The sequence below is a fragment of the Chamaea fasciata genome, unplaced genomic scaffold (assembly GCF_029207755.1).
Source record: "Chamaea fasciata isolate MVZ Bird 193981 ecotype frontalis unplaced genomic scaffold, bChaFas1.0.hap1 SCAF_22, whole genome shotgun sequence".
Classification (NCBI taxonomy): Eukaryota; Metazoa; Chordata; class Aves; order Passeriformes; family Sylviidae; genus Chamaea; species Chamaea fasciata.
The window spans coordinates 1,899,673-1,917,419 of NW_027094107.1; the positions used below are offsets into that span (position 1 = coordinate 1,899,673).

The 17,747-nt window shown below is 48.2% G+C and overlaps 1 protein-coding gene across 1 annotated transcript in view; it reads left to right on the forward strand.

The window, feature by feature from the left end:
• The window catches only part of NEXMIF (neurite extension and migration factor), a 47,358-nt gene extending 31,347 nt beyond the window's left edge, over positions 1–16,011 (forward strand). Inside the window, exons 2-3 of the mRNA XM_066202485.1 lie at positions 7,185–7,309; positions 10,930–16,011. Coding sequence (XP_066058582.1) covers positions 7,234–7,309; positions 10,930–15,209 — 4,356 coding nt within the window. The 5' untranslated portion in view covers positions 7,185–7,233 and the 3' untranslated portion in view covers positions 15,210–16,011. The remainder of the gene's footprint in view (positions 1–7,184; positions 7,310–10,929) is intronic.
• Positions 16,012–17,747: the final 1,736 nt, after the last annotated feature.

The window sequence follows — 17,747 nt, forward strand, 5'->3', positions numbered from 1 at the left end:
CCACCCATGGCAGGGGGTGGGATGGGCTTTGAGGTCCTCTCCATCCAAGTCATCCTGTGATTCTATTAATTAGAAATGTTTTTTACTTCTGGCCATCACAGCTAAACCAAAGTTTGTGTTCTTACTCATTTTCAGGACATGAAAATCTCCCCCTCACTTGCCAGTGCTTTTCAAAACTATGCAGCTGCTGACACTAATTATTGCTTCATTTCCTTCCACTTCTATTAAACATGAGAGGATGACCAAAAAAAACCCCAGCGACTCTTCTTAATCATCCTCCCTTGCTCTTGGTAGGCAGGAATTCTCTTTATGCTTTTTGTCCTCAAAATCGGGTGCACTCATGGAAACCCTCGCGTGGCCCACCTGGGTTCCTGCATTTCTTCACCCTCATTATTCCCAGGGGAATATTTACCCGGCCCCATGTGCGAATTCACCCCACATTTGGTAAAAAGGGATATTTAATTCTCCCTCACTTGAATCATCAAGGTTTTCTCAGGTTCTTGATCACTGTCTGTGGGGATGTGGAGCTGTGCTCATCCGAGGCCAACAGCCTTTGTTTGTGGCCCTGGATCATCCTTTTCCCTTCCATTTTCTCAGTCTCTCTGTTCTCCATTTCCCCACGAGCCTCCCCTTCTCTCCAGTGATTTCTCCCTGACTCTTCCCTTTCTTGCTTTGCATTTTGGAGCTCTCCTCTCCGGGCTTTGGCAGCTCTGCCTTCCCTAACCCGGGCCAGGATTATGCTGAAACCCTCCACATTTCAGACGTTCCCTCATGCGTTTCAGCTCCTCCAGGATTTTAATTGCCACCTTTTTCCCTTTGTGATACGCTGCTGCTCTTGATGTCTGAGAATACATTTACAGAGAAAGCTCCTTTGGTATTTAACATGTGCTTTGTCAGGAAGGCTGTAATTTTGTTCACTTCCTTCCTTTTGCCTTAAAGTTGTTTGTGACAGGTCTTGAAACCCTCACACCTTATGTCCTCCCAGAGTAAGGTCAGAAGCTGTCATTTATTTGAGAGCTGGCTTTAAATAGCCTGTTCTTAATATCCTATCTGGGGGTCTGCTGGAGTTGGGGCTTGGGCTCTGCAGTAATTGTTGCATCTGCTTTCAGCTGAGGAAAAGTGGAGGCTTGCTATGAATATTAACAACTCATCCATCCTTTACACCTTCTGGGAACACACCAGTTCTGAAATTGTTTCCTCTTCTCGTGGTTTTTTGTGTTCTCCATTTTCTCTGCAAGCTTCTTCTTTTAAGATCAACTTTATTCCCCCCTCCCCCGATTTATTCATAATTGGAGGCTTTTTATCTGTATTTATACCTGAACCTGTTCTCAGATAATGTTGGCTCTATCAGGCCTCACCTTCTTGTAGGGTTTTAGATATCTCACCGCTGGGATTGACCCACAAAACCCTTCTTTGTTCCCTATTTCTCCTTCACTTGGGCTTTTCTCGGGCGTACTCACCATCATTGATGGGAAGAGCCCAGGGAACTGCTGGGAGATGCAATTTCCTGGTGAGATTTTCCTGGAGAAATAGCTTTGAAACCAGAACCCTCGAGTTCAACATCCCTTTTGTGGACTGGAGCAGCACTTCATGGTGGGAGGATGGTTTCAGACTGTACCTTTTCTTAGAACTTCACCTTTCTGACCCTGTCAGATCTGGAAACCTCAGGTACTCTGCATTTTTTTCCTTATCCTGGACAAAAATCAGAGCCCCTTGGCCTAGGTAGAAATGTAAATTCATGGAAACAGCTTTTCTCAGAGAGGTGCTGCTAGTATTAAAATACAATTTTCTCACCCTCATTTGCTGGCGAGTGAAAATTTTGAGCACTTCATCCTCCAGTTATGAAATTATAGTGAAAAAAGAAGAAACAGCATCCTTCAGGTCAGTGAGCCTGGCACTGCTGCGGCCTCTGGTGCCGCCTCACCACAATCTCCCCACGGGAAGTCCTGTCCTGTGTCCTGCTGTGGGACTGAAGAGGAAAAGAAAAAACCAACCAAGCAGAAAACCATCTGGCTCTTGTCCTCTGCCGAGGTCCAGCTGCCCGTGTCTCACAGGAGGAGGGGTGTGTGATGTGCTTGTCGCTGAGAGGAGCTCCAGGGATCTGGAGCCTGGAGGGGAGAGAGAGGTGGCCCAGCATTTTGGGGAGAACATTTTGGGATCCTGTTCCCAGCTAATTCCTGGCCCTGAACTCTGCTCTGAGCTTCTGCAGCAGTTGCCGAGGTCTCCAGGTCCTCACCTGAGACGTGGTGAGGAGGAGCATGGTGTGCTCAGCATCCCCCATCCACGGGGAGAGCTGAATCCTCTCCTACTATTACTCCACTGACTGTAAATATCTCGGAGACATTTACACGGTATTTCTTTTTTAAGTATATAATGTTTTCATTCAAAAGTATCACAATTCTTAAAAGACCTGTCAGAGGCTCTGACATGTAATTAATTTCTCTAAAGCTCTTTTTTTTTTGAAAGATTCAACTGCATATATAGAACACCTGCACTTATTCACAATTCTGCAGGAAAAAAAAAGCCACAGCTTCTTCTTCTTCTTCTTCTTTGCTTTCTTCCCCCACTTCTCCATAAAAAGATTCTCCTTCACTTTGGATGCTCCCTCTCCAGCTACCCTCATGTGCTGCACCAGTAAGCTTGTGGAAGCTGTATGTAAATAGGAGCTGGCATGTTGGGTTTTGTCAGGGTGTGAGTGACCTTTTGTTTATTCAGCTTGAAGACGAAACCCTCTTGCAACTTTAATTCCCGAGCAGCCATCAGCAGCTCAGGATCTTGCCCACCTCATGGAATTCCCACGTGTGCACATGGGCTTTCAGTCAGGCTCGTGGGCTGTTTCTTGTTTTTCACCTGGTAGATTTTTTTCCCCTCCTCTGCCTGGGCAGAGAGTATTGAGCTCCATGGTGTAATGGTGGTACCCAGGAAATACGAATGAGGTGATGTTCAACCAGCAGTGGATAAATACTTGTATTTATAGATTATATAGAGATATAGACACATAGATGTAGGTGGCCAAGCACTGGATTCTGTGGCAATGATAACCAACTTGTTTGCTTTATCCCCTCTAAGTGCATCCGGGGCATCACTGTGACCATCCCTGATTCTCCTGGGAAATGCCATGAGCCAAATCACTGCAGCTTCCCAAAGCAGAGTCCGCAGGGAGTCCTCAGGGGGAGGAAACCTCTCCAGCAGCTCCCTTGGCACAATTCCTCCTTGTGTTGGCATCTGGGGATCTGTGGAGCTGGAGAGGCCGAAGGGGATGTCATCTCCCCGTGGCACCTCTGACAGAGTCAATTAATCCGTTCACAAAAGCTGCACCAGTCTGGGCGAAAATGGCATTTTCTGGCTGACAAAGAAGCAAAGCAACTTGTTGCTGTCTTTGTGCAGGGCAGCCATTGAGCAGATGCTTTGTTGTTGTTGTATAAAAGGATGGCATTCCCCCTTTTGTCTTTGTAAAATTAGTGTTAACAGGAACATGCTTAAACCCTAAAGTTTGGATGGGCTGAAGTGAACAGCAGGCCCATCATTTATGTGACTGGAGGTGAGTGAGGGGATGTGTTCAGGATTTTTAGCTTTGCAGTTTGGGTGTTCCCTTCTCTGTTCAAGGGTTCCTTCCAACCCTGAGCATTCTGGGATTCTGCAGTTCTAGGAATTTCTAGAACAAGAAATCATCTGGTTTTACTCCAAGGAACTGGTGAAGGGACATTCCACCAGGAACTTGCTCTGTCTTGGGAGCAGAGGGAGCTGGTGGGGCCTCATCTGGGACATCATTTTCCAACCACATTTGCCTCCACTCCAGCAACACCAACACCCGTAAAACCTCTTGAGAGTCTCAGGAGGTTTTTTAAGAGAGAACAAAAGGGTCTTTCGGGTTTCTTGGCCCCCTGGGCTGAAGGACCTGCTCAAAGGCAGCAGGAGGTTTGTGGCGGAGGGTCCATTGTGGGGCTGTGCATGTGTTCTCCCAGATGTGTGCAAGTGGGCTGGTCACTAACAGGTTTTGTGTGGCCCTGTTAGCACTAGAAACAGGAAAACTGGCAGGAATTATGAGGAATGGGGAATTTCCTCAGCTGTGATGCTGAGAGTTTTTAGAGGCACTCGTAGTCTTTCACCTGACCTGTGCCATAGGGCTGGAAGGGGTTTCTCCAGGTCACTGAGCCCTGTGTATTGCTACCACAGCTCTGCATCCCGTCCTTCTGCCCATTAATTTGTCCATCTTGTGCTTAAAACTGCTTGGATTATTGTTCAGCTCCACTGCTTGCTTCCTATTGCTTCTTCCCCTCCATCTCCTTGCTAGCCAGTGACTTTCTGTGGTGCCAGCTGTGATCTTAGCAGGCCGATGCCCTGAAGTCCATGGTGCAATCAGCAAAAGTGCTTCTGAATTCTTCCCTGTGACTGAACGTGCTGTGCCTGTCCTTGAAGCACAGCCAGCCCCGCTGTGCTCCCTCCTCCTCCTCCAGAGGCCTGGAGTTCATCCGACCCCACGTCTTTGCCCGTCGCCTTCCGCCCGCCGTCCTCTTCCTCCATCCACTCTGGCTCCAGTCAAGTTCATAAACTCCAAGCTGGTGCCTGCTTTTCGTCCTGCCAGCTCTTCATAACAGCGTGACCCCAGCCATGCCTCTCTTCAATGGCCTGACACCATCTGAAATCTGTGTTCTCTCCCTTTTGTACCTCGGTCTGCAGATGACTCTTGTGTTCTGTGCTCTCCTGCTACCCAGTGCGTTCTCTGGGCACCTCCTTTATCCCCCAGATCTCTCCTGGTTTAGTTTTTCTTGCCTGGGACCCAGCTGTTCTTCTCCTCTTTGTTATCCCCAGCCTTCTGTTCCTTCCAGCCCCTTTGTCAGCTTTTCTTTCCCAGTTGCTGCTGTTTCTCCCCGTCCCTTTTGGGGTCTCACCTTTCCTGGTCACTCTGGTCCCAAAGGTCCCCTTGTTCAGCAGGTCTCAGCAGACCTGAATTGCCTGTCCCACTTGTACTTCATCTCTGTCTGACCCTGTGAGAAGATCCCCCATCTGGACCCTCCTCAGTTCTTTCCAGCTGCTTTCTGGAGCTCAGCTCTGCTCTTTGGGTCACTGCAGTCGAGGAAAAGAGTTGTCCCCAAGCACATCCCCTTTGTTGTTACATTTAATTGTCCTCATTGTCTTCTCCAGCCTTTGGATCTCATCCACTGGGAACATCCCTGCAGTGCTTCCCTCCCCCATGTCCACATAGATCCCAAAAAATCACAATGCTACGAGATTAAAGGTCTGTGAACTCTCCTTTTGTGCCTGTTTGCTTGGCTGTCTGCGTGCTCATTGCTTGCCCCCCCGCTCTCTCCATGAAGGCTGGCCCTTGAGTATCCTTCAGAATCAAGGAAAGATGGACTCCTTCCTCATGGAGCAGGCTTGGAGCAATCTGGAGCAGTGGAAGGTGTCCCTGCCCGTGGCACTGGATGGGCTTTAATGCCCCTTCCCACCCAAACCATTCTGTGACACCTGAGCCCCCTCCCCAGCAGCCACACCGGCCCATGTGTGGTTCTCTGGTCTCCTGAGACCCCTCTGGCTCTCCCGAGGCTGATGATATTTTATTAATATTTTCATTAATATATATTCTAAAACAATTTATTAACACTTCTGTTAATTAAGGCAGATTTAACAGGCAGGAGATACCAAGGAGGCACGAAGCCGTAGCCTGTCAGTGGCAGATGCAGAGCACCTTCCCCACTCAGACATTAATCTCCTTCATGGAGAAATAACTCTGATCTCTGCTCTGGCTTTTGGAGTCTCTCCTGCTCCAACGTGTCAGCGATGAAAGGCCACAGAGGGAGCTCAGGGTGTGGGGAGGGTGCTGGCAGGAGAGGGGCATCACCACAGCAAACCGGCTGGCATTGGAGAGCTTTGAGATGGGGATTTGCATCAAAGGAAAACTCTCGGGGTTAGTTAAATATTCCTCTAAATATGCAAAGGAATGGAGTTACTGATGCTTGTTATTCTTATCTTCCTCTTGGTGTCACAACATCTTTAAGTTGGGTGAAGGTTTCACTTACTAAGGCGGTTGTAAAGATTTCACGTTAATTAAGAGGACTCCACTGCAAATCTGAATATGAATGAAGTTTGGCTGCTGAACCCCAGGGCAGTGAGCGCTGTGGGAACAGCAGACACTGACAAATGTTGATGTGAAAAGTAAAAAAGCCAAACGAAAAAAAGAAAACCCCAAACCCAGAAAAACACCTAAACCAATGCTGCAATCTAGGACCTGTTCTGTGAGAGAGAAAAAAATTGAGTTCGAATTTCCAGAAGGGCATGAAATGGATTTTGACTTGAATTTGCAGTCGAAGGAGTGAAATTCTGTCAATCAGGAGCACCGATGGGGGTCCTCCAGTGCCACCCATGCCCGGGTTTCAGCTGCATCACTCTGTTGCTCCTGCTCCCTCTCCATAGGCAGGTGGTGGCTTTGAAGGGTGGAGGGACCTCAGTGGAGGAAGGGAGAAGATCTGGGCTGGATCCCCATCTCAGGTTCTGTGCTCTGGTGAAGCCTCAGTCAGCCTCCACTGCTCGTCACTCACTGGAGGTGGAGTTTCACCCAGTGAAGCAGTGGGGCAGTGGGGGCAGTCTTAGGGGTCTGGGGCCTCCAAGGATGGAGCTCTCATGGTGAACAGTGAGGCTGGAGATACTTTTCCACAAAAAAACTGCTTTTTTGGAGAAGTTTTTCATACCTGCCACTGCTTGGAAGTGCAGTGGCTGATAGTGAGGGTGAGAAGCTGTCACTCCAGGATCTGTATTTTTTTCCAGCCCCATCGCAGAGCTGCTGTTGATGAGCTGGGGTGAATCCTCTCCTTCTGATCCATCTGGAGATGGATGGGCTTTCCTGGCTGGATATGGCTAACGTGCCTTTGCACAGCAATTTTGGGTGATGGGGAGGGTCCAGCAGAGGGGCTGAGCACCTCTCCACCTCCCAAAGCAGGATTTGGGGAAGCAAATGCTGATAGACAACATTTTCACCTTGCTGAAAATACATGGGACTTGGCTTCTGGAGTGGAAAAGTGACAAGCCGAGAGCCTAAATAAATTGGATTTGTTCTCTTAAGGAGGATGCAGGCAGCGTGTGAGGCTGTGTGGGGGTGTTTTATTGTTGTTATTTTTTTATTCACGGTTCCTTGAGCTGATCCTGGGGATTGCACTGACTGTGGTTGTGTTTCTGGAAATGCGCAGGTTGGCCAGATGCAGTGGGGCATGGAGTGAACAGAAAGAGGTTAAATTGATGGATGACCAACAAGAGCAGGATTGTGCCTCAGAAGACCAAGAAACTATCCTGATTAATGGGGTGAAAGAAAATGGTAAGGAACTTAATTACGGTACATGAGGGAGCAGCGACACCTTGGAAGCCAACTTATTTTCCTAATCCCGTCTGTGCATTTGATATTAGCAGTTTGTGGGTATCTCTGCAATGTGGAGCAGGGGAGTAAATGGGTGTTTTCTGCACAGGGATCATTCCAGCCATAAATCTACACCTTTTTAGGCCTGAACAAGAACTGCTTTTACCTGTGCATGGGCATGGCTGGAAACGTTTATGTGCACATGCAGTTTGAATTAGAGATTTCAGTTTGGTTTCTTGGGGGGAAAAAGTCATCCAGGACTTTGTAGCCCCTCTCTCTGTTGGGAATCTTTCCCTCTCTTAGCATTATGATCCCATTAGCCAATATTAGCAAAATTTGGCTGAAGAATACTTAGTCCCTACAAACTGGGGGAAAATTAGAGATTTGGTAGGAGAAAGAAACCAGGATTAGTGGGAAGGGAAGGTTGGATTTGTGAGCTCGTTCTTCCTGTGTCCCATCACCCAGCACCTGGGATTCTCTATCCTGTAATCCCTTTTCTGCACAGACAGGTCGTGTTCCTGGCAGCCACCAACATGGGTGGGGAAGGATCAGCCCCGTGCAGCAGCCTCTCAAAATGCCCAACTTTGTCCCTATCTATTTCATCGATTCTCTATTTGCTTTCAGAATAACTAATTAGGAGTAACAGTGCTCAGCTGTCTGAAACCCTGATTGAAATAAATAAGCCTCCGAGCATTTTCTGAGGTCATTTGAACTGCAATCTCTGGCCACAGTAAATGCAGAGGGGAGGCACAGCCTGACGCTTTCATTCTTCAATGTGTTTTGTGTTTAATTTCATGCCTTTTTACATTTTGTATTGGCCCATAAATCTTGAGATAGATAGATTTTATTTATATATAAATGGGATCCTGTTAGATATCAAGGACTTGGTCCTCTGACGTATGTTCAGATCTTTCTGTCAGCTCTAAACAAGGTGGTAGAGACAAATGTTCTTGTTCTTTATCAAAACCTTAGAGCACCTCCAGCCCCGTGGGTGCCCATGAGGAGCCCACAGCTCGTGCCGGTGGCAGGTGAGGCACATCTTGCCCCAGAGATGTGATTTGGGAGGTATCTGTCCCTGTCAGCCCATCTCCTTCCTGACTACACAGGGTAAAGCTGCAGCTGCAGAGCTGCAAAGGGATTTTGCAGCCGTGGTCCCTTTGTCTGATCCAGTGGACAACAAAATCAGTGCTGCCCTGGTCAGTAAGGAGGGGATTTTTAGGACCTCATAGCACTTCCTTGGAATTCAGTTAAACAGGGCTTAAAAAGTGCTTTAATTACACATAACACTGTAGATTGCTTTAGGTTAGAAGAGACCTCAAAGCCCATCCAGTGCCCCCCCTGCCATGGGCAGGGACACTTTCCACTATCCCAGGGTGCTCCAAGCTCCATCCAACTTTGGACACTTCCAGGCGCAGCCACACCTTCTCTGGGCACCCTGTGCCAGGGCCTCCCCACCCTCAGAGCCAAGAATTCCTTCCCCACATCCCATCCCAGCCTCCCCTCTGTCAGTTTAAACTTTCAGTTTGAACACTGCTGTGTGGGAGTTGCTGCTGAATCCAAGGCCAGGAGCCAGCAGGAAGCTCTGGAGCTGCCACCTCCCCTTGCCCATGTGCCGTTGGGTGGATGCTGAGGGAAACTGGGAAAAGTGGTTTTGCTTCTCCAGCATTTTCTGTGTGAACTGTATTCCCTTGGAGCATCAGTTGCACGCTGGCCTGATTTCAGGCTGATGCGGAGCCACAGAAAATCAGGTTTTGGCATTTGTATTTCACAAGAGTTAAGTTCACTCACACAAGTATAAACCTAAAGAAACGCCCAGAGACAGTTTATTTTATATAATAGCAGCTTTGCCTATTGAATGCAGCTTTTGAGATTGAATTTCAGTTTTCTGCCTCCCCCTGCTTTGAGTCTTACAGCATTCACAGACATTCTTCTTTTATCCTGAAATTTTCCATGCTTCCTGTCAGCTCCAAGCTGATTTTTATTTTATTTTACTTCTGAAGTGGAACTGCACTGGTTAATTTGTTTTGGTGCTTAAGGAAAAAGATACCACCTCTGCACTTCTGATCTGAAGACTGGTGGGAGGGACTCAAAAATCAGCTTTTTTATTTATTTCCTTTTTTTAACCATTTTCAAGCAAACCAGTCTGGCCTTTTCCAAGTCCTTCATGTTGGAGATGATGACAGGCATTGCATTGCACTTCTGCTTGGAGTTAGGGAGTCTTTGGGAAAAGGTTTAAAGTCCTGGGAGCGCTGCGAGGCTCCAGCTGCAGTTGGTGCTTTGTTCAGACTTCCCTGATGGCTCCATCCCTAAGGCCCCTGTAGCACAAAACTTATGGGAGTGTTTGGGATGAAATTAGGGGGGCTTTGACCTCCTGCTTGGCACAGGAGGTGCCACTCCTTCCACGGCATCCTGTTCCTTTCCATCCTCCCCCCCGGGGGGTTTTCCATCGTGCTGGTGGTGCCCAGCACAAACCTCCCCTGCCCAGGCTGCCAAGGATGCAGGAGACTCACTTTCCTCTCAGTTTGGTGTAAGAGCACTTGCAGAGGGTTGCAGCAGCCAAATAAATCTCTTTGCATGCCCCATTTAATGCCACATCCTGGTGCTCCAGTTGTGTTTTAGAGCACTTGTCCCTCCTTGGAAAGCTTCGGCTCTCGCCCCTCTGCCTTCAGTGGAGCCACCAAAAAGGAAAGACCTGAGCCATGACAAAAGCACCGGGCTCCGAGACGGCAGAGCTCTCTGGCTGGGATGAATGCACTCACTGGAATATATTTTTTTTTAATACAGAGATATCAGAGCGTGTTCATGGATGAAAAGACATCGTATTTAAATTTCAAGGGTCATACCGTCCGTTGAGCCAGGAGTCAGATAAAAGTACATTCATAACTTTATTCTGCCATAAAAGAAGCGCAACGAGGTAAAACTAAAAAAATCCTTAGGTTAAAAAATCCTTACATGACTAAAAAGGCATTTTTAGCGATTAGGAAAGAATGGCAAACCCCACAATAATTCTAACAATAATTGCTTTAAACTCTGTGTTATCTTCCGCCTTCCCTTGGCATGGGCAGTGACAAAAAGACTGCTGGGTTTTTAAAATCGGCCATCACTTCCTGACTCCGGAGCAGTAAAGCAGCTCAGGTGTGTGCAAGCTCAGACCCCTCAGGGGGAGGGTGCTTTATTTCTTTAAGAATCTTAATTTCCCTGGTAATTTTTTCAATGTTAATGAGAACATTTTTATTAGGCTTGTTTTGTTATTTTTTTTTTAATAACATTGTGAGGTTTGAGAGGCAGTTTCCAGGTAACCGTATGGATATGAGGAGGGAAGAGCGGATGGGCTGCGTGTTTTAAACGTACTCTTGTACCTCTTCCAGCTGGCTGCAGGGAGCAGCGTGTTTACCTCTGCCTTCCACGCACATCACCACCTTAACCGGATCCAGGAGGGAAGGATCCCTGGGAAGGGCTTCCCAAAGGAGCGCTTGGGAAAAGTCCAAGACGCGGGAGAAAGGGTGCAGGGTGGCGAGCTTGGGTGGTAAAAAAAGAAGTAACCCCTGTCTCTTTTTCTTCCTGTCCCTCCATCCCCGCAGAGTCGCACGGCCTGGACGGCGATGAGAGGCCCTGCAGCGCCGCCGAGGCCGCGGCGCCGTTCCCGGCGCTGAGCGCGGCCGCCAAGGAGGGCCCCGCGTGCCACCGCGCCCCGACGGCCAAGAAGCCCTGCCTGCTGAGCCCCCCGTCGCCCCTGCGCCTCACGGATGTCCCCGAGCACGCCTCGGACGACTCCTCCGCCCACGCCATCTCCCTCACATCCTGCGTGACCAAGGGCATGAGCTCCTGGTCGCTGCCGGGCGACTGCGAGAAGGCGCCTTTCAGCATGATGGAGCCCGGGGGGATGTCGGCGCTGACGGGAGACTGCCTGATGCAGCCCAGCCGGACCTGTCTGGGCTGCTTCATTGAATCCAAGGACGGCATTGATGCGGAGCCGGGAATAAGCTTGAAAGTGGGGGATATAAATAGGGATTATGACACCTGTTCGGTCTCTGATATAGGGATTCACTGCATGAGCACAGGAGAAACCATGAGATATGGGGATCAACTGCTTTCAGACCAGCTTTTAAGCTTCCCTATGCATAAATCGAGGGCAGCGGACAAAAGAGATGCAGAAAAATCTGACAGTGATTCAGAGGACCCCACTCAGAAAAATTATTACGAGGGATTACTATTAGACAAATGCAATGGTGAGGAACCTTTACTAACAAATCCCAACCAGGAATGGGGCTATTTTGAATCTTTCATTAGTGAAAGTAAAATTGAGCTGCTTGACCTCTGCTCCAAAAATGAGCTTTCTGTAAATCTGTTTTCTGAGGAAGACGTGGACAATTACATGTTCGATGATGACGATTCCACCTTGGGAAGTGATGTCTGCTCCCTAAAGATTAGATACGAATCTTTCCAGGACAACGTGCGGGAGAAGACCACCACCCTACAAGAGGACGCCCAGTTCAACTTCTTCCCCAGCGTGTTCAGCAACTGCACCAAAAGGGACAGCAGGAGCACCCTGAAAAGGGGGCCCAGCGGTGCCACCGACCCCTCTCAATTCAAATCCGAGGAAGGCATCATCTGGGGGGAGGAGGAGGAGGATGGCGAGGAAGAGGACGGTGAGGAGGAGGAGAAAGCTGCCTTAAATAAATCTTGCAACAGCACAGAGATGGTGCAGTACGTGGGCTCCAAAAGGAGCCACTTCTTGGACTCGGTGAATTCCACAGAAGACTCCGGGGAGTTCAGCGACGACAGCACTTGCACGGAGTCCTCCTACGACGTGCTGCGGGATATCAAGGACTGCAGCCGGTACCTGGCCCGGGACCACTCCGGCTCCTTCATCCAGCAGAACTACGGGTTGCGGGCAAAGAGGAAAGTGCGATACAGCGACGACTACCTGTACGATGTGGACTCCATCGAGAACGAGAAGATCCTGGACAAGAAGGAGTGGCTCCCAGACGGGCCCAAGGAGGAGGATGACGACGAGTGGTGCCCCAAGAAACGGCGAAAAGTCTCTCGCAAGGAGCCCCCCGTGATCATCAAGTACATCATCATTAACAGGTTTAAAGGGGAGAAGCATATGCTGGTGAAGCTCAGCAAAGTGGATGCCAACGAGACAACTGTTACTCTGAACGAGGAGCTGCTCAGCAAATACAAGAAGCTGGCCCCACTGAAGGGCTTCTGGCAGGAGAGGCAGCAGAGCCGGCTGGATTTGCTCAGATCGTCTCTCTACCACAAGCAGAATTTCTATCTTAACGGCTCAGATGCTTCGTTCCTCCCTCACCCACGGAAGCGAAAATGCAAGCTAGCAAACAGGCACCGGATTCAAAGAATTAAAGCCATCGAGCAGTCAGTGAACAAGCTGGGCTCTTGCTCCTCTGATCACAAGCAGCCTTGCAGCAGTAAGGAGGACGTGGGCCTGAAAGGGCTGCCGGCGTTAGCCATCGCCACCCCCAGCTGTGCCAACGGATTACACGTCCACGACATCGCGGGCATCGCCGTGAAATGCAAACCGCAGGAGCGGGAGCACAAGGGGACAGAGCGGAAAGTGCTCCGCAGAATCAAATTCAAAAGCGAAGCCAGGTTGAAGTGCAAGAAGATCAAAGCTGCCACCAGTACGGCAGAGGACTCCCCAGCACTGGAAAACCAGGACTCCGCAGCGCGTCTGAAGGACGAAAACAGTCCCTGTGCTTCAGACAGCTCCCATCTCCCAGAGTGCCACGAGGATAAGGTTGCTAAAAATTCTCCTTTCCTACCATCCACCTCCTCTTCAGACAAGCCTCTGCCATCTGCTAATATCACCACCAGTGTACCCCTGATCCCCGGAGGGTATCTGCAGACATTGTTAGATGCTTCGGATCTGTCGAGCAACCCCGGTATCCCGTACTTCGCCCAGCACCCCTCCGAGCAGCAGCAGCAGCAGCACCCTCTCCCCAGCATCGTCCCGCCGGAAAAGCCCTTCCCGTCCCTGCAGCCGGCGCAGAGCTGCGTGCTCTCCCCACCCTCCGAGTCGGAGCTGCAGCAGTCGCCCGGCCACTTGGAGATGGAGCAGGGCGGCTTCGGCAGCATGTGGCCGGCCAGCAAGGGCAGCGAGCGCCAGGACTTCCCCAGGGACATGCCGGAGGCGGCCGGAATGCCGAGCGAGTTTGCCCCGGGCACGGATGGCCTCCCCGCCTCTGGATACACTCAAGTCAATCTGAATAGCGGCAAATTGCTATACCAAAAAAATTACATGCCGGATAGCCAACAAGTGCAGTCTGATGATTCTTATCAGTCATGTCATTTCAATAATGGAGAGGGGCGCTTTCATTTCCAACGAGGTACACTCAATACGGATGATGGCAGGCTCATTAGTTTTGATTCAGTGGGTTCATTGTCAGTTAGTTCTAGCAATTACAGTTCTTTAAGTTTAAAGTCTTGTGAAAAGGACGGCGAGGATGATATTAATGATGATTTCTTGGCCCACTGCAGTCCCAAGCTAGTGATCCAGCAGAGCATAGATGAGATCACCCCTTTGAAGGAGTCCACGGACCTTTTAGACATTTCCAACTTCACGCCTGATAGGTTCCGCCAGTCGTCGCTTTCGGAGATGTCCCCTCCAGACACTCCCAACCTGTCCCCGCAGATAGCTGGCTCTGATGCCAAGCCTCTGGGCACCCTGAAAGGCTTTCAGGAGGGCCCCCAGGCCTCCCTCAACAGCTCCGAGAAGGTCAAGTGGAACTGTGGGGTCCTGCAGACCGAGGATCAGGCAGATAATGGGTTTGCTTTAAATAATCACCAGTTCCAGTTCCATATGTTCAACGATGAAGATTCTGTCAGCCTTCTCGAAAAGAGTCCATGCTTGTCAACATTTAATGAGCCATCTGGTCAAATTAGCACCAATAGCAAAGTGTCAAAATCGAAGAGGAAAAGTTCATCCAGCAAGAATGTGGGTACAAACCAAAGCTCTTCCCAGAAAGCCACCCGGAAAAAATCACCCAAAACCAACAAAGGAACCGATAAGCCACAAGGGAAAAACTCCAGGCAGGCACCCAAATCCACCAGGAAAGGGAAAAATGCAGCAGGAGTCAACGGCGAGAAGGCTCCGGCCGTTGGTGGCAGGGCGGTCACTCAGCTGGGCACCGTGGCCACGGCCACCAAAGGTGTGGCCGAGGGCACTCAGCACTGCAGCCCGGCAGGGGTGAAGCTGGGCAAGCACAACGGGCTCTCTGGAGAGTGGGCGCTGGGAAAAGAGGGGGGCACGGGCTGGTCGGAAGCCAGCCTGGGCAACGCCACCAGCCTCCTGGACGACGACCAGAGGGAGTTCGAGGAACCTTCCAACATCCTGTCCAACATCGCCTCGGGAATGGCCGATGTCCAGAGGTTTATGATGGCCTCCATCGAGCCCTTGTGGGGGCCCGTCGGCCACAACAGCGTTCCAGACATATTCCGGTCGCCGGAGTCCAACAGCCTGAAATTGAAAACTCTTAAAATTTTGGCAGGGACGTCCCAAGAGTCGAAGAAGAAGGCGAACGGTGGCTCGCCGGGGGCGGCGAAGAACCACAAGTCAAACAACAAGGGCTCGAGCAAAAACAGCAAAGCCGTGACCTGCGACTCCGGTCGCCCCAACTGCTCCACCGGCTTCACCACGGACATTCACGCTCCCTTTTTTGATAAAAACTATAGTAACCTGAGCACTTTAGGCAATAATGGACCTACCCATAAAAAACTCTACCGTCATAAATCCAGTTCGAAATCACTGAGGGATGAGAACTGTAAAATCAAGCGGACGGACCGCGAACAGCCCCACAAGGACCCACCCGTGACAGCTGCTTTTGAGAAACTGAGGTAATGCTGCACCAAACTGGCTGGAATGCCCCTAACCTCCCTCCCACCTGCTAGGCCTGCTGTTCCTCAGTTTTTCCTTCCTGAAAGCAAAAGTTTGCATGAAAAAAAAACAAAAAAAAAAAAGACATTCCCCTTTTACAGTTTCGGTTGGTTTTGGTTTTGGGGTTGGTTTCTTTTTTGTTTGTTTGTTTGGTTTTTTTGATTATTATTTTTAAATGCATGAAAATACTTCTGACTTGCAAGCTACCTAAAAGAATGACCAATTTTCTGGCTTGGCTGGGGTTAAAAAAACTAACAAGGCTACTCTTTTCTGCTGTTTGGCTTCTTCAGTTTTTAATTACTTATTTATTGGGGGAAAAACAAAAACAAAAAAACTAAAAAAAAAAAAAACCCACCATGATTACACGCTCTTTTTAATGATTTTGACAAGGAAAGACTTTTTTTTTTTTTTTTGGAACATTTTGTAAAAAATAAACCACAAAAAAAAAAAAAAAAAGAGGTTCTGCATCCAAAAGCCAAGATCTCAAAACTTAAAGGCTCTTTACTTTGCAAATGAGAACTCGTTCCTAATTGAGCTTCACGTGGCAATTTTTGAGTGCTTTCTGGCCCCCTCTGCTGTTGTGTCTCCTAACCTGCATCATCTAAAGCTGCATCTTCTCTACCCGCCCGCCTTTAGCGCGTTCGCTCCGTCGTGGTGACTCCAGACGAGCTAACTAAGATGGCATCAAATGTTTGATTTTTTTCCTGCAGGAATCAGACTCCATTCTTCTTAAAGCAGAAACAGCATTTTTGGGTTTTCCTGTATTTGAAGAAGAGACTCCCTTTTCTAGAAAGACGGTTGATGTTTGGTTCTTTTCTTACCTTTTTTTTTTTTTTTCTTTTTTGGGTTGTTTTTTTCTTTTTTTCTCCCCCATCGGTTCCTTTTCAAAATCTGCCTTGTGGTCTGTTGAAATGTAAGTGCTGAATTGAAGAGTTTGAAATTGTGGGAATTTTATTATTTGAAAGCAAACCTAATCTGGTATTCTCTGTGAAAGACTGTTTTAAAAGTCATACTGTTGTACAGTAGTTTATGCACTATTACCCACAACAACAAAAAATTGTGCCAAACTATGAACAAGTGACTGTATTGTATATATTTTTACTTCTCTATCAACATTGGGTTGTGAGTGTTTTCTGCAGCTATGCCTTTTGGTTTTACTAGAAACATTCCAGTTGTTAAGTACTAACCACCCCCCTTCGAAAGCACCTGTAACTCACGATGAAAAACGATATTGTTCACTGATACAACTTACCAAAAGTTTTATGGACATGACTAAAAATGTGCCAAATTTACTTACCTCATTTCATGGATTCACCCTGTGGTTTAAAGCTCATAAAGGGAAAAAAGAAAAGAAAAAAAAAAAAAAGAGAAAAAAAAGGGGGAAAAAAAAAAAAAAAGAAAAAAAGGAACTTTGAAACCGATGCTGGGAAATGGTAACGTCCTCTCTTCGAAACCACGAGCAGAAAAACTTAATGGTGAAATGTTGAGTTTCATTATAGGAGAGAGTTGCAATGGTGGAGGAGTTCAGAAAACCACTGACGGTAAGTTTGCCAGGAACTCAAGTGTCTGCATCTAGAGACTACAGAACAGCTGCTTTTCAAGTGTCTGTTTTCTTAAAGCAAAACCTGTAGCTGAAGATCATTTGAAATGCAAAGTTACATTGCTAATTCTTTGTATCTCAGTTTTATATATTTTATAAGAACCTGGGATAAATTCTGAAATAGGTATAAAAACAGAACTAATAACATTTCATACATTGAGTGCTATTTACTTTTCCTTTGAATAATTTCTTAAACATTTTCGATGCAGAGCCTGTCGGAAGCGCTCTCCCATCATAGCTTTGGTGTCTCCTCCATGTCTAACCTTGCGATGCCAATATAGTTTGAACTTTCAAAAGCAGAGTCATTCGTTTAAAATACAACTCTGAACCTTTTCTTTGATTCATGAAACAAATACAACCAACGGAGCTATTTGTGATCTCACCGATCAGGGCCGGATCATGACTGGACTTTATTAAGACAGCGTTAAGTATTGAATGCTAAATGTATTCTCAAAAGGCCTTATTTGTAACCCTCCTCACCACACCCTCGCCCTCCACGAGAATAACGAACCCAACAAAGATCTATTTTCCTTGTGCAACTGAGAGCCTGTGCGTTTTGCTGCTGATTTCTCGTGAAAAACCTTGATATGCAAGAGCCCTGGGAGCGATTGGGAGCGGAGGGATGCGAGGCTTGGACCCCTTATGCAATAGCAGGCGGTGAGGAAGAGGAGCCGTTCTAGCAGTGGACAGATCACGGTGCTGATACGGCCACGGGCGTAGATGTGGTGTCACACAGAGGGCAGGACTGGGCTCAGGTTTCCTCCCAAGTCAGTTTTTTTCCACCCACGCGCCAGGCAAAGCAGCAGAATTGGTTTAAGTTAATTTAGCAGAAAAGCAGAGCGATCACTTAAAAATCAAAGTGGAGATGCAGAGTGTTCGTTGAGAATCATGTTTTCAGCTCT